The following is a 14,036-nucleotide window of genomic DNA, read 5'->3' as shown; positions in this document are numbered from 1 at the left end:
GCCTCTAACCCATCACTTCTCCCCATCCACCAATCCCAGCCCCTGAGCAGCAAGGGCTGCTGCCTGGCACAAAGGAGCACGGGCAGGTCCTACCCTGCCTGGAGAGCCTCCACAGCCAGCTCTCCCAGCTTGGCTCCAGCTCTGCTGCTGAAATCCCCCTGGGACCTGCAGAAGCTCTGAGCTCTTGTTGCTTCCTGTGCTAAAGCACGTTATTCTGTGGGGTTTTTTTCTGTGTGGCTGCTTTTTTCTTTTAAAGCTGGTCTGAGGTCTTTGTGATCTTTCTCTTTTGTCATTTTTCATTTAGCAAAGGCTTCTACATTGCCAAGTATCTTTGCAGAAATAGCTCTCTACTTCTCCTCATATCAAATCCTTGCATGCACTCAGAGAAGACACATTTCCAGAGCCAGAGGAGGTTCTAACTTCCACCTATCTCCCTGCAGCTGTGGGCTGAAGGGCAGCAGCATATCCTCTCTCATGGCTGCCAGGAGGCCACGTGGATTCACAGAAGAGCTAAAACAAGGTCAGCAGGGCTTGCAGAGCTAGAACAGTGCAGCCAAGGTGACACCCAGAGGCAGACTCGCTCCCAAGGGATGATGTTTTGCAATAGGTCAAACCGTTTGAATGCTGTAAATGTGCACAGGTTTCTCTCAGGCCTGCAAAGCCTTCTTGATGCTCCTCACAATCCGCCCATGATGCCAAATCCAGAGAAGGAAAATGGCAGTGATGCCACCCATTGCTGGGGAAGAAGTGAGTCCCTGTGCCACGCTGAATAGCCGTGTGAGTGCTGTCAAAGTCACATGAAGGTTGCAAGAGCTGATATCTGTATTTCAGTGTACCTGGCAAATGCACAAAACTCTAAAAGCCTGAAATTTGATCTGCACATGATGGAGAAGTCAATACCCCTCCCTCCGCAGAGACCTTTGTGAGTTAGAACATACACTGGCTGAGTGCTGGATTACTTCAGAGTGCAACTGTGACAAAATACAAAGCTGGGGGAAGGTATGGGAGATACAATGGCACAGTTCTGCACTTTGTCTGTGCAGGCATTGCACCAGAAGCCCTTGACAATAATCTCTGATGCTACAGGCAATTTTCTGTTAATCAGGAAAAGCAAAGCACAAAATAAACAGCACATGTCCTGACCTTTAAGCTGCCAAATCATTCACCTATTTTAAATCTACAAGTAAATTTAGTACTCCTGATACAGAACAGCTGAAGCTACATATTTAAACTGGGCACATACACTGCCACTGTCCCACATGCACAGCTCTACCACAGGAACACTAACACCAGCCAGCAGCACCCTTCTGCTTGTGCATGGACAGGTGCTAAGGGTCTACACTGATGTGCTTAATATAAATGGTTAGTAAAGAGAAAAGAGCATTGACTATAGACTAGGAATGAACAGCAACCCTCAGATCCAGAACTCCAAACCACCTGTCCAGCATTCAGGAGGAGACACATCCATAGCGTTTTGGGGGTTGGGAGTAGGAGGGAACGTGTGGTCAGCTCATTTATGGTGATTTTATTGTCCCTTGTCTTCACAGGGAAAGTCAGAAAACATAATCTGAATTAATGACAAGTGTGACTTGAAAGTGATTAGTGAAGTTACACTGGGGTCCTGCACGAGTGCTGTTAGTCACAATTAAAGTGGCCTTCATTCAATTTGGCTTTCTTCAGTTTCAGAGTGAAGTACTCAAAATCAGATTAATGCCACTTAATTCTGGATGTGAATATCTGCATAAGGTTTAATAGAATTTAACTAATCTACTTTAAAAGATAATTCAGGGAAGGTTTCCTGAGTGTCCCCTTCGAGGAAAGACTCCCATCAATAGCTTTAATGGGAGTTGCTCCTGGATCGTGCTGGCGTGAGGTCAAAACGTCAACACTATGATAAAAACGGTGACATCTTGCTCAGATGTTTTTGTTCTGAGAGCATTCCCATCTGATCCACAGCTGAATGTATGCCTGGTCAAATGGAATCAGACACTGCTGCATGAAGACAATCCTTAGTTACCAGAGAAGGGTAAGACATTGAAGAGACATTGGTTTCTCCAGCTGAGATACAGAACTGGCAGAGGTGGACCTGGGCAGGGCATTTCCCATGTTCTGAAGGGGTAAACAACATGCATTGTTTTTGTGAGGCTGATATCATTTAGGCTGCTCTGTGTATCTAGACAGTGCATTTTCATTTTCAAACCTGACTCTTGCTAGAACATTTATTTACATGAACTTGGCCAACTGCAATCTCTGCGACAGTAATTAGTAACCTTTAACTGAGCAGCAGTGGTGGTGTGGCTCACATCCACATATTGCAGAACAAAGCCAAATGTCTGTGCCAGTCAGTTCAGCATTTTGGAATAAAACAGGGGCAAGGTCTTCTTTTAAATGGGGCAAGACTGAGCTGTGCTGAGAAGACTGAGCTTAAACAATGAGAACACAAAGGTGCAGTTACATCCCATAAAACACAGCTTTGAAAGCAAACACAGCATTGATATGTTAAAGAACTGCCTCTGATAGAGCATTTGGTATTTGTCCATTCACACAAAATAATCACAGCCAAGATTCAATCCTTCCCTTCTCTCCCTACAACCAACCAAACACCAGTGACAGCTCTGTCCTGGCCCACTTCTCTGGCAGGTTTGGACCCAGCCTCTGAAGCCAAATGTTCTCAGTGACTCCACAACAGAATTCTGGACTTCACATTCTCCTTCTTTCCAGTAATGTTACCTGTAACTTAGGATGAAGACCACAACACAGAGGCATATTAAATAACATGTCACTGTGCTAATCATTCAGGTGGCTAAATAAGGAATCTGTGCTCCTTAGACTACCTATTATAGGCAATGAAAAGACAGGCACTCCAAAGGGCAGTTCCAAACAGGATTCTCAGTGGCTCTGCTGCAGAGCAGAGTAACCTCTGAGCTCAGACATCCAAGGCAGGTGGTTAATGCCAGGCACTGATAATATTCCACTCAGCTTTGCTTTGTCATTTTAGTGACCTGATGCATAATCCAGTCCCCAAACCTGTGCAGCTGCCCTGAGCCTTCTGCACAGCTTCCACAGCCATCTTATACTGCTGCCTACTGCAAACAACACTGTGCAGGGCAACATCTGGCTCCATATGACCTTGGGGATATGACCTTAGGGTGATTTTTTCATGTATAAGAGCTGCTCCCTGTTGTTCAGAGTGAGTCATGTCTTGTTCAGAGTATCATTAAATCTTTTAATTAAACATTGCTCAGAAATCTATCCAGCCAGAATCCATGAGTCAAAATTTCTAGTGCTGATAGATAAAGTAATATATTTTTCCATAAATCTAGTGAGATATAGTAAGGAATCTGATAAGTACATGCACAGCCTGGTCTGGAAAGAAAACTAAACACAGTTATACCTTAAGCTTTCAGAACACCAAATCTAGATTCCAGGCAACATTAAAACCTTCCAGATTTGAGTAAGACTCATCCGTCAGTGCTGCCTTCTGTTGCACTTAGAGAATTAATCTTGATATTCAAAGCCTTCCAAAACTTACATGTTTTAAAAATAGCAAATTGTGTTTCTTTTGAAGTATGGGCTTGATACAGCTATTTAGGAACCTCTTACTGAATTCAGATGGATCTGAAGCCTCCCCTGGGGATGGTTTAGATGTCAATGTTCATTCATTAACAGATTGGAAACTCACCAGGACAATATTGCAAGAAAACAAATGATGTCCAGGCTTTTTTTCTATTTCTTCCTTTCTTAAACAGGATTTTTTCTACAGTTCTCCACAAATAAATCCAAGGTTAAATATGATGAGTAGAGCAAGGGAAGTAGAGAAATTCAAGCCAGTATTAGCAAAGCATACTGCTTATTGATCAACAAGGTACTTCTCCCTAGTGGCAATGGGAACATACAGTAAAAACATGGTCAGTGAGAATCTCACCTCGCTCCAATTCCATCACATATTCCTGTTCCTCACCACTCACAGTAAGTCTGCAAAGATCTTACTCTTCATCACAAAGACATACTGAATATCTAACCCCAGTGCCATCCAGACACAGGCATCAGGCAAAAAGTTTATGACCCCAACAGGTTTAATGTTGTCTTTATTAGATATTCTTTTGTATAAGAAACAAACAAGCTCTCCTGCAGAAGCAGGCAGCTGAAACTGGAACAGCCACCCCAAGAAAAAAGGCTAAAGGGCAAACCTGGAGGAGACACTAACGTGTTCGAGATTTCCCCAAGGTGAAAAGTTGGGCTTTGAAGGTGCAGGGAGGAGGGCAGTGCTTGGAGCAGCTGTGTGCTCCTGTGGTCTGCCAGGAGCAGCCTTCTCTCCAAACCAGGCTGAAACAGATAAACTCTACAAGAATGACCTTGAGATAAAAAAAAACCCGGTGCAGTGCTTCTGGGTAAAGTGCTGCCTAGAAGGACTGAATTGCCCGAGTCCTCTTTGGTTCAAGGTGTTCTTTTTTCAGCTGGGATAGAGTTAATTTTCCTCTTAGCAGCTAGTAGAGAATTTTGTACTTTCTTTGTAAATAAAAGGGCTGCATCAAAGTACCTGGTGATCAATTTTTGCCTGCTATTAGAAACAATCCGCTGGGCCTAAAACCATCTAAGTGCATTGGTCAAAGGCAGGGAATAAAAGCTCCATTCATTTCCTCATGGAAAGGCAACAACTTCAACCCTTTGACTGCAACTGCACAGAGCTTGAAAAGTCAAGGATGCATAAAGCATGATTGCTATGACTTCTGAAGTACAGAACAGGGGACATGTGCTGTGAACAAGATGACTGCTGACACTCCTTTGCCTTCAACCTTGTCTTTCACCGACAGAAGTACAAAGCAGGTGTGAAGCAACTACCCAGTCAAACCACAGTGATTTTGTGCTGGTGGAAATGACTCCAGAAGACACAGCAATTAGGAGAATCGGTTGGCATGAGCACCCAGCCCAGTCCATGTTAGAACACAGTAAAATGCAGCTGTGACCTTTTTTAGCCAGTCTGCACTAATTAGTGTCTGAGATAATAACTACTAAACATGAAAACCTGACCTAGATATGCTACAAAAGAGGAAAAGGCAGCAATTTACTTAAGTCTCCATTATACTGCTAATGATGATAAGCTGAAAAACTAGACCATAATGGAGGAAACTTGTAATTAAAAAGCATCAATTATAATTTTTGCCTTGTAGGGGCCATTAGTCAGGTCTGCTTCCCACAGCCCCGTTCCATACACAGGCATGTAGGGCTGTGTGATTCAGCCTGCAACAGTCAGGAAGAAATCATGTTAGTGGGAAAAGGTCAGCTTCAGGGGGAAAAAAAAGCCCCCAAAAACAACAACAAAAAGAAACTACAAGGAAATAGAGAAAGAAAAGCCTTTCAGGCGTCCTCCTTTGACAAAGCACAGGTGTGTGTCAGGGTTGTTTTCTCACAGGGCAGCTGTGCCTCCTTCCAGCAATGACTAAACTGGATTTAAGCAGTGTACACAATGTTCTGAGGTTTCAGGGCTCAGCCAGCTAATACCTTCAGTCATGCTGAACATACCATCCTTCTGCAGAGATCAACTGGCCCCCGAGGTCCCTGGGAGAAACAAGAATCTCTCTTCCTAAGTCTGTGTATTTCCCCTCTCTGCTCCCTTGGGGTCTCTGACTTCCAGCCAAGAGGGACTGATTGCCTAGAGGCTGTTAAAGGCTCAGCACCCACAGGTGGAACAAATCTGTTGAGAGTGCCAACACATGCTGTAAGTACTTCTAGATTTGTTCTTCCAGCTCCGAGAAATTCCTTGATTCAGGGTTGAGCTCTGTGCACTGAATTTGCTGGGGAGGGGGTAGGCTCCTGTTCTCTTTGTCTATATGCAGATATTTCCAGGAGACCAGGGCAGTGCAAAATGCTACACTCTTGTCTGGAGGCCACAGCTCAAGTGACAGTGGCCACATGTGGTGAGAGTTATAGGGGTACCAGACACCACAGGTCCAACTTGCTTATGAGAAGTAATGGCTAAAGTAACTGAAGCAATACAGGCCATCTAGTCCTGATCTGAAGGGGTGACAGGGACACAATCAGTGGCTAGAAAATTGGGCCTGTCATTTTGCATGAGAGGACTGCATTCAGACACTCTTGGCTTTACCTGATTTCAGCTCTGCCATGGATCACTCTGCAGAGTCACAGCTCATCTCCAGGCACCTCTGTGTGTTTGCCTCATACCAGCTCTTGCAGCTTTTGTCATCCGTAATTAGAATGTCTTGCTCTTGTTAAGATCCTGTTCCTTTATTAGTTGTCAACTTGAAACAAACCAAAACTAAGTTTTGCATTATAGAGACTGTGAGATTTTCATTATTACCATGCTTTAAATAATTCAGAATTACTCAAAAGCAATCTATATTTCCTATTGACATTCTCCTGTTAATTTAATAACCTGTGTGGCTGTAGTTTTCATTAATTGACTTACACTCTGGCCACATCTTAATAGACTTGACAAGTTTTTCTTCCATTAGACTCTCACAGCCTATTATCAAGCAGGGGTGCTAAGTTCACCCCTTCCAATAATACTCTGACTCAGCCACTTTCAAGCCCTCATCTTTGTTCCACTGATGTAAAACTTTCTGTCTCCTCCACTCCTGATGACAGACCAGTAGCTCTCATCGTCTCTGCCTTGGAAGCACTTCTCCCCAAACAGCACAGAGTTCCCTAAGGAAAAGCTGGGGCAGGCAAGTGGTGGTTGCACTTGGGAGAGGACACAATTCTGCAACTTATTGCTGGCTGGAGCCTGAACTACCCCAGAAGGTCCCACTGGGGATTGACCTGGGTGGGTGGTGGGAGCCACAGGGGAGTTCAGACTTTCAGCACAGGTTAGTTCCATGAAGTCTTCATGTCAGTCTTCATGTCAGTCAAGGCTGTCACTTTGGCAGCTCTGAACTATATGAAGTTCACAAATGAGACTTTTCTGCCCTTATAGCTCTGTCTCATTGATTTACAAAGTGAAACTGTGTCAGTTGCAGTGGAGACTTGGCCCTGCCTGCAGTTAAAAAATGAATAAACAAAAAGCCATTGCAGAGGATTTAAAGCCAACTTTCCCTAGGCAAATGTTCCTAAGTGCTTTGTGGAAACAGGGTACTTCAGCAGCCACAAATCCTCTGCAAGCACTGGACAGGGCTTGGGTTATGCCAGCTATATAACAGTGTAAAATGATGTTTACTTTTGAAGACACACTCCTAGCGTCAGTATCACAGTCTGTTAGAGCAGCTGTGTATCAGACAGGCTCCTCCTTTCCTCATGGCTACCTGTCCCTGTACAGAACTGATGCTCTGACAGCAGCAGCCCAAACAAATCTATTGTTGTCTTGAATCAATGGTACTCTTACCTGCAAAAGTGCTTTTGATTAACAGCTCTATTTTCTGCTTCTCCTAGCCATCACAGGGCTACTATGAACATGTGAATGTGTGGGACAAGCCACCTCCACAGCCCTGATTCTGCCATGGCACCTTCCCCAGAGCATCAGCAACACCACAAAGTGTGGAGCTGTTAAGGTGACTGAGCTGATGGGTTGTTTCTTCCCAAACCTTCCACAGTCTGGGACAGTTCTCTCCCCCAGCCCTGCTCACTCCTCTCTGTCTTTCCTTTCACCTGCTTTTCACTTTATTTCATCCCCAATAAGCCTTCATTCCAAGATGCCAAGTTAAACACTAAGGCAAAAAGACCACTACAGAAAAGTCAGGGCAGTAACCAGAGGACTGAGAACTGTCACACTGGTCACTTCTGGGTTTTGCTCAGTGAAAGAACTGGTGCATTTTTCATTGCCCAAAAGCTGATTTCATCTGCCACTGTAACACATTTGAGATTACACAGAACTATATGTTATTAATCTGTTCATTTCAGAGCCAAGTCCTGTCTTTACAATCAGCAGTAGTAGGTTGTTTTCTTTTTGTGGAATTACTCCTCAGACAATACCTTTTGGACCTGAATTCCTCTTATCCTTGGGAATGTGGTCAGAGCCAGGATACCGTGTGACATCCGTCTCTAACAATCACCATGACAGCTTCACACACAGCTCAGTGGTCCTGCAGATCCCAGGCTGATCCAGGCATATCCAAGTGCCTTTGCAGTGGCTGCCTAGACCTTTGCTGATCTGTGCTAAATCTTTCACTTCAGCTTCATGCTGTTGCTCTGTTTCTCTGTCATCACACTTTGCAGGCGACTCCCCCATGAGGAAACTGTGATTTCTTTTGCTATTAAATGTAAAACATAACTACAGTGATTATTTCCTGCAATGGTGAGAATTTTTTCAGCCTTCCCACTCAGCATGTCAGTGGCTGGTGAGAAAACAAATGACCTTTATGACTATAAATGCACACATGTAATGGAAGCTTCCCATGTCAGCCACACTCCCATTGCCAGGCTCTTCAGGTGCTTTTTAATGGGAGCACCTGTGATTCAGAGTGGAGCCTTTCAAAGGATGAAGACAATAAGCCTCATTCTTCCAGATTATTTAGACACTGACAACTTGCTTATTACCTCCCAAACCACAATCAAAGTGATGTTTTCTGCTTTCACCACTCTCTTCAGAAAGGCCTTGACATTCTAGATAACAAAATGTGCTAGCATGCTCACCCTGTACTGATGCCTTCAGTTTCAGTTCTAGTTTAATTGATGGCTTGGGGTTTTCTTTCATTTGATACTTGTTTTTCCCTGACTTTGTTTTCTTTTCCCTGTACCTGTTCTTTCCCTTACAGCAGAACGGCTCTAGCCAGTCTGACATTACTTCCCTGCCCCCAAAAGCAGGGGGCTCATGATGCAAGACAGTGATGAACTGTAACATCAAGAACTGTGAACAGAGCTTGGTTCAGAAGCAGCTAGAAACTGCAACAATTTAAACAAAGAACCAGCTAGAACAAGCGTGTAACACCACGGACAAGTAAACAAACGCCGGGGTTTATTCTCTCACTGACACATCGGATATTTACTCTGTGCATCTACAAACAATTCACTAACCTATGCGAGGGAGAAAGAAGTCGCGGTTGGTACATTTGTCCTGCTAAAAGCTGTTCTTTAAGAATGGCAGAGGTCCCGCTGAAGAGCTCGTACCTCTGCGGGGATAAAAGTCACAAGGCTCAGTTTACACCATGCATGAAGAAAATGCCAAGCAGAACAGGACCTGCAGCCCCAGCGCACACCAGCGCCTCCTCCCCCGAGCCCCTTCCAGCCCGTCCCGGGCAGGGACCACCCCGGGGCCGGCGGGTGCCCGGCGGGGCTCTTGCCAGCAGGGGTCAGCACCGGCCCGGGGCCCGGGACGGCAGGGGAGGAGCGGGGCGGGGGGGACTCGGCTCCGGGGCACGGCCCCGCTCGCCCTGGGCAGAGGTGGTACCCAAGGGGTGATGGATGGGCAGAGGTGGTACCCAAGGGGAGATGGGCAGAGGTGGTACCCAAGGGGTGATGGATGGGCAGAGGTGGTACCCAAGGGGTGATGGATGGGCAGAGGTGGTACACAAGGGGAGATGGGCAGAGGTGGTACCCAAGGGGTGATGGATGGGCAGAGGGGGCACAGTGCGCACTCCGGGGCCCTGGCACGTAATTTCCAGCACAAACCTGAGAGCACATCAGCATTGATTTTTTTCCCCACAAAAGGACACACAGAAATGTACTTATGTTACACAGGAAAATAAGCAGCTACTGGTTTGCTGGGAGTGAACAACATTAACGGAGGCAAGGAAAAGTGCGTCAATTTAAAGTATTTGTGCATCCCTACAGCCTCTGCTGTGCAATGGTACAACTCCTCTGAAGTTCATGGAGTGAGGCAGGGCTGGGGTGAGCCTGGACACAGGCTCCCAGTGCTCTGCTGGAAAGGCTCCCAGGATGCCCCAGCCCTTTGTCTGCTCAAAAAGTAAATATTTAGCTACACACCTCGTGTTTGCTGAGCTCAACTTGATGGCAACGTAGAAAGCTGACATTTTTTGGGTTGTTTTGCAATAATGTCTTGTTTGAGCTCTAATCTGAGCTTTAATCGGTTTCAGTAACAGATTCAAGCTTTATTTCCCAAATTAAGCTTGTTTGGCATCCAGAAGACAGGCTGGAAACAGGACATTTGGCCTCCTTGTGTAGCTGTTTACTTCATGGGCCCATTTAGCTTGTCTTCACTGGAGATGTCTGCTGATCTAATGTCCCATAATCTAAAACATTTTTGGTATATCTGCAAGACAAAACAGAAGTGCTCACAGCAGCACACAGCACTAAGTGGATAGAACAGATATGCTTCAGTAAGGCAAACAACTTTTATTACAGACTAAATCCAAAATAGTTTGGGATTATTCCAGCCAAGGGACAAGCTGAACTAGATGAATTGTCCCACTGCTGCTCCATCGTGCCCAGATGACATCCTGAAGCTTCCCAGAGACCAGCACTTTCCTGAGCTGTGCCAGGGACTGGTGAAAGGTTTGCAAAGGAACTTTTACCTTTGTAATTTAGCAAAAGACCTATGTGAACCCAAGCACTCCCACGCTCAATTAAACCAATTTAGTGCATTTACCTCCTGCTAAACTGGTTTGTGACACCAGATCTAAGTGCCTGGCACTGCTTGTTGCAGAGATGGCAACGTAATACAAGGTACCTTTATGGTTCATCAGTAATTTGCAAGTGCTCACTAACATAAACATGCAAGATTCAATGCAACATTCAATTCAGAGTTTTCTTTATTAAAATACCTTTTCACATTCCTTACACTAATGCATTTGTACAGACACTCATGGGATGCCAGGAAGAACATTTGTCAACAGAAGAGTGCTATGAAGTCAGTCATTTGTGAAAGGCTTATGATACAAACAACATTTGCACAGGGAACAATAAATTAGAGATATTAGCCAGTAGCTGGAGCTTGAAAATTTAAACATTTGGAATGAGGATATAAAATCCTTTTGTATTTCTTACTGGTTTTGTGCCTTTGATGCAATGCTTAAAGCAGTAACTATATATGTATATACAAATCTGTGTCCTCTCTTTCACTGTTTTCTAATTAAAATGAGAATCTTCTTACCTGTGGCCCAGATCTTGGAGTAATTTAATCTGCAGGAAGAAAAGGAGAGCAACTGCAGTGTTCAACACCAGCTGGTTAAGGGGCTGGGGACAGTAGTTTTTCTGATTGGTCTTGTGTTCTTTTATTAAACTAATGCAACTGGACAAACATGGGCTGCAAAGATTAGATCCAGGACAAGACTGGATCTGTTTTAGTGGCTTATCATACTACAGAGAAAAAAGATAGGTGTAGAGTTCCATACAGGACAAACTGGACACAAGTATGACTTCAGACCTCTCCTAAAACCAAAGGAATAAGGATTATACATAACAAGATTTTCAGGTACAAACTCACTGAGCTGGGTGTAGTATATCCACCCACTCAAGACCTAAGTTTTGCATCCTCCGAAATAACTGTGATGGGCCATCATTCCTTGAAGAACCATCACACCAAACTAACCAACAAGCATCAGAACTTTTAAAGGGGAAATGGAATTTAGCAAAGGATAGAGAATATTTGTGCCTCTACTGACAGAAGCACTTGGTAAAGTACTGAACAGTTATTCAAGTTTTGAGAGAGCCCAGAGCTCGCTCTTCCCTTCAGCCCTCACTGCTCTGTAGCATCCAAGTGAGCTAGAAATTACCTGCCTCCAAGACTGGTAGCAGTCTGGCTCCTGCAGCACAGGGAGTTCAGCACAAGCTGCAAGATGAAGTCAAAGTACATCCATGGCTGGCCAAGCTGTGCTGAGCTCTGTTCTGCCACAGCACAGTGTTACTGATAACCAAGTTAGCTAGTTTAAAGCAAGCTTAGATAGTTCTGCATCCTCCTGGTGTCACAGTAGTTACCACACTGTAGAGATCTACTTCCTCAGCTGTAGCTTCCCAGTTTATTTCCTCAGAGCAAGATGAATTGGAGGCTAGAGAAGCAAAACTGCACTTGCAGCAAAAACTAACAATGGGAACTCAGGTCAGTGGTTTCTAGAGCCACTTTCCTATGAGAATTTTTATTTGTAATCCTTTTCCATCAAATGCCTTAGGAACTTCTCCAGCCTTGCACCTAAGGAAATAAACTTGGAAAAGAAGAGCCTGGCAAACTCATAAATAAGTGCTGCAGAGCTTTTGAAACAGTCACATCTTCCATCTTGATCTTGGCTTGTTTTCTTCTCCCAGCTGATCTTTGAGGTGACTGCTCTATGTAGCATCAGGATGCCCTTGTATTCTCTGTTGACAAGACCAAAACAGAAGGAAAAAAAAGTACATGTGTGTGTGAGTATAAATGTCCCCCTGCCCTCTCCTGTCCTTTCTGATCAATACAAAAAGCTTAAATATAGTAACATGCTCCCTAGAGCGCTGTACAAGGGGCTAATAAATACAGTTCCCTGGGGAGATATTAGTATTATCTTCATCAGATAAAGAGGGAAATCAGACAGTGGGAGATGTAGGTTAACAATTACAGGCTAGACTGCAAAACTGTAAATCATCAACATCTGCAACTGGGCACTTACTGATAAAAGCTGGATTCTTACAGGAATTGCTGGTACTCAGTGAATCTGAATGTCAGATCCCTTATTGACTAACAGATGTTCAGCTGCCACAATTAGACCCCCATCTTCAGTCCCACAAGAATGAACACCTTTCCCTAAGAAGCACCTGGGTGTCTCAGCAGTGAGCAATGCAATTCAACTTTCAGACACCATGTTCCTACAAGAGTCTGCTCCTTTGAATAAGTTTTCTTCAGTACACAGCAGGGACATTGAAAGGTGACACTGAGGACCACGAAAGGCAGCTACAGGAGCCTTCCATGCCAGCCAGTGGCAAAGGGCACAGACAGATCCCAAACTTCATTGTCTTTACATTATGTGACAAAAATAATTCTGTCCACTGAGGATTCTCAACTGTCAAGTCTTTCCTGACACCAGTTGCCAAAGCAGCCAAAGCAAGTCTTCCTCCAACAAATAGCTGCTAAAAGTACATGGTGGCCTCTAACCTGATAGTTTAGTCTGTCAGCACCGAGGCGCCTAATTCCTTTTGTGGACTTACCCCCAAAGGATTTGCCCCATGAGTCACAGGCAGGAATTCCTGGTTTATAATTCAGTGTTTATTTCAGAGCATCACCTTGTTTTTCATATCCTGACTGCCTGAAATCCCCCCCCAATTTTAAATGGACACATCCTTCATTTCCTGGCTGAAAGCACTGTGCCACGTCCCTGTGCAGAGCTAAGCACATGCCAGGTCTCCTTCGGTGCTGGGTGCCTTGTGCTGCCAATGTGAAGCAGTTCCTTTACCAATGAGAGCTTACAAAATACTTATGGGATGACTTAAGATGAGAATGTAGCTATAAAAATAACCCCAGAAAATTCTCTGAATAGCTTTAAATTGTACAGGTTTCTATCTCTGATAAAAGAACACTAAAAGAACACTTTGTCCTGCCTGAGGCTGCCAGTCCCTATGTACCCCTAGGACAGAATCAAACAAACAAACAAACACATCTAAGAGGTAACAGGGGAGGAGGAGATATGAAGTCAGAATGTACTGCTGAGGTAAATTTGACACAATACCAATTAGCATTTGGCGAAGTGGCTATCTCATTGTTAAGATATTTCCTTCAATATGTTTTCAGAAACTGGGACCATTAAATAACTTAGAAAGATTGCCAGCTCTGATTTCAGGAAGGAAACCTCCTCCCAGTTCCTCTCTAAGTAATTCATTTCTTTTGCAAATACTTCCTATGGATGGCATTTAAGATACAAATTTCTGAACCAGAGCAGAAAGAAGGAAGCAACCCCCAACCCAAACCTTTAGGTTCATTTCTAAATAGCTCACAAAGTCTAAGGCATTCAGGTTCAAGGTACTCTGGAACTCACTCAGAACCTGTACTGAGTTTGGGCCTTTATACAATGCAAAGAATCCAATTTTTAACTGGCTGTTTTTCTAACACTCCACCTTCCTTGACATAATACAAACACTTTCAATGCCTCTGTGGAACACAACATGTATTGTCAATACAGTGTTTACTAAAGCCCTGAGCTCAGTTTTTAATGGTCTCTCAGTGGAGA

General features: G+C 44.3%; 2 protein-coding genes across 8 annotated transcripts in view; both read right to left on the bottom strand.

The window, feature by feature from the left end:
• Window positions 1-10,556, bottom strand: part of TEX2 (testis expressed 2) — a 58,737-nt gene extending 48,181 nt beyond the window's left edge. Inside the window, exons 1-3 of the mRNA XM_062011148.1 lie at window positions 9,877-10,556; window positions 8,968-9,062; window positions 7,927-8,204 (exon numbers count right to left, since the gene is read on the bottom strand). The gene's annotated coding sequence lies outside the window, so the exon portion shown is untranslated. The remainder of the gene's footprint in view (window positions 1-7,926; window positions 8,205-8,967; window positions 9,063-9,876) is intronic.
• Window positions 10,557-10,643: 87 nt separating this feature from the next.
• Window positions 10,644-14,036, bottom strand: part of PECAM1 (platelet and endothelial cell adhesion molecule 1) — a 28,941-nt gene continuing 25,548 nt past the window's right edge. For all 7 annotated transcript variants that reach the window (XM_062011151.1, XM_062011150.1, XM_062011154.1 and 4 more), the window contains one exon: window positions 10,644-12,201. Coding sequence is in view for 4 of the 7 variants with exons in the window: in XM_062011150.1 (XP_061867134.1) it covers window positions 12,172-12,201 (30 nt within the window). In the remaining 3 variants the exon portion in view is untranslated. The remainder of the gene's footprint in view (window positions 12,202-14,036) is intronic.

Source organism: Colius striatus, chromosome 18 (genome assembly GCF_028858725.1).
Source record: "Colius striatus isolate bColStr4 chromosome 18, bColStr4.1.hap1, whole genome shotgun sequence".
NCBI lineage: Eukaryota > Metazoa > Chordata > Aves > Coliiformes > Coliidae > Colius > Colius striatus.
The sequence above is the reverse complement of the archived record's forward strand: the minus strand, read 5'-3'. Positions and strand labels throughout refer to the sequence as shown.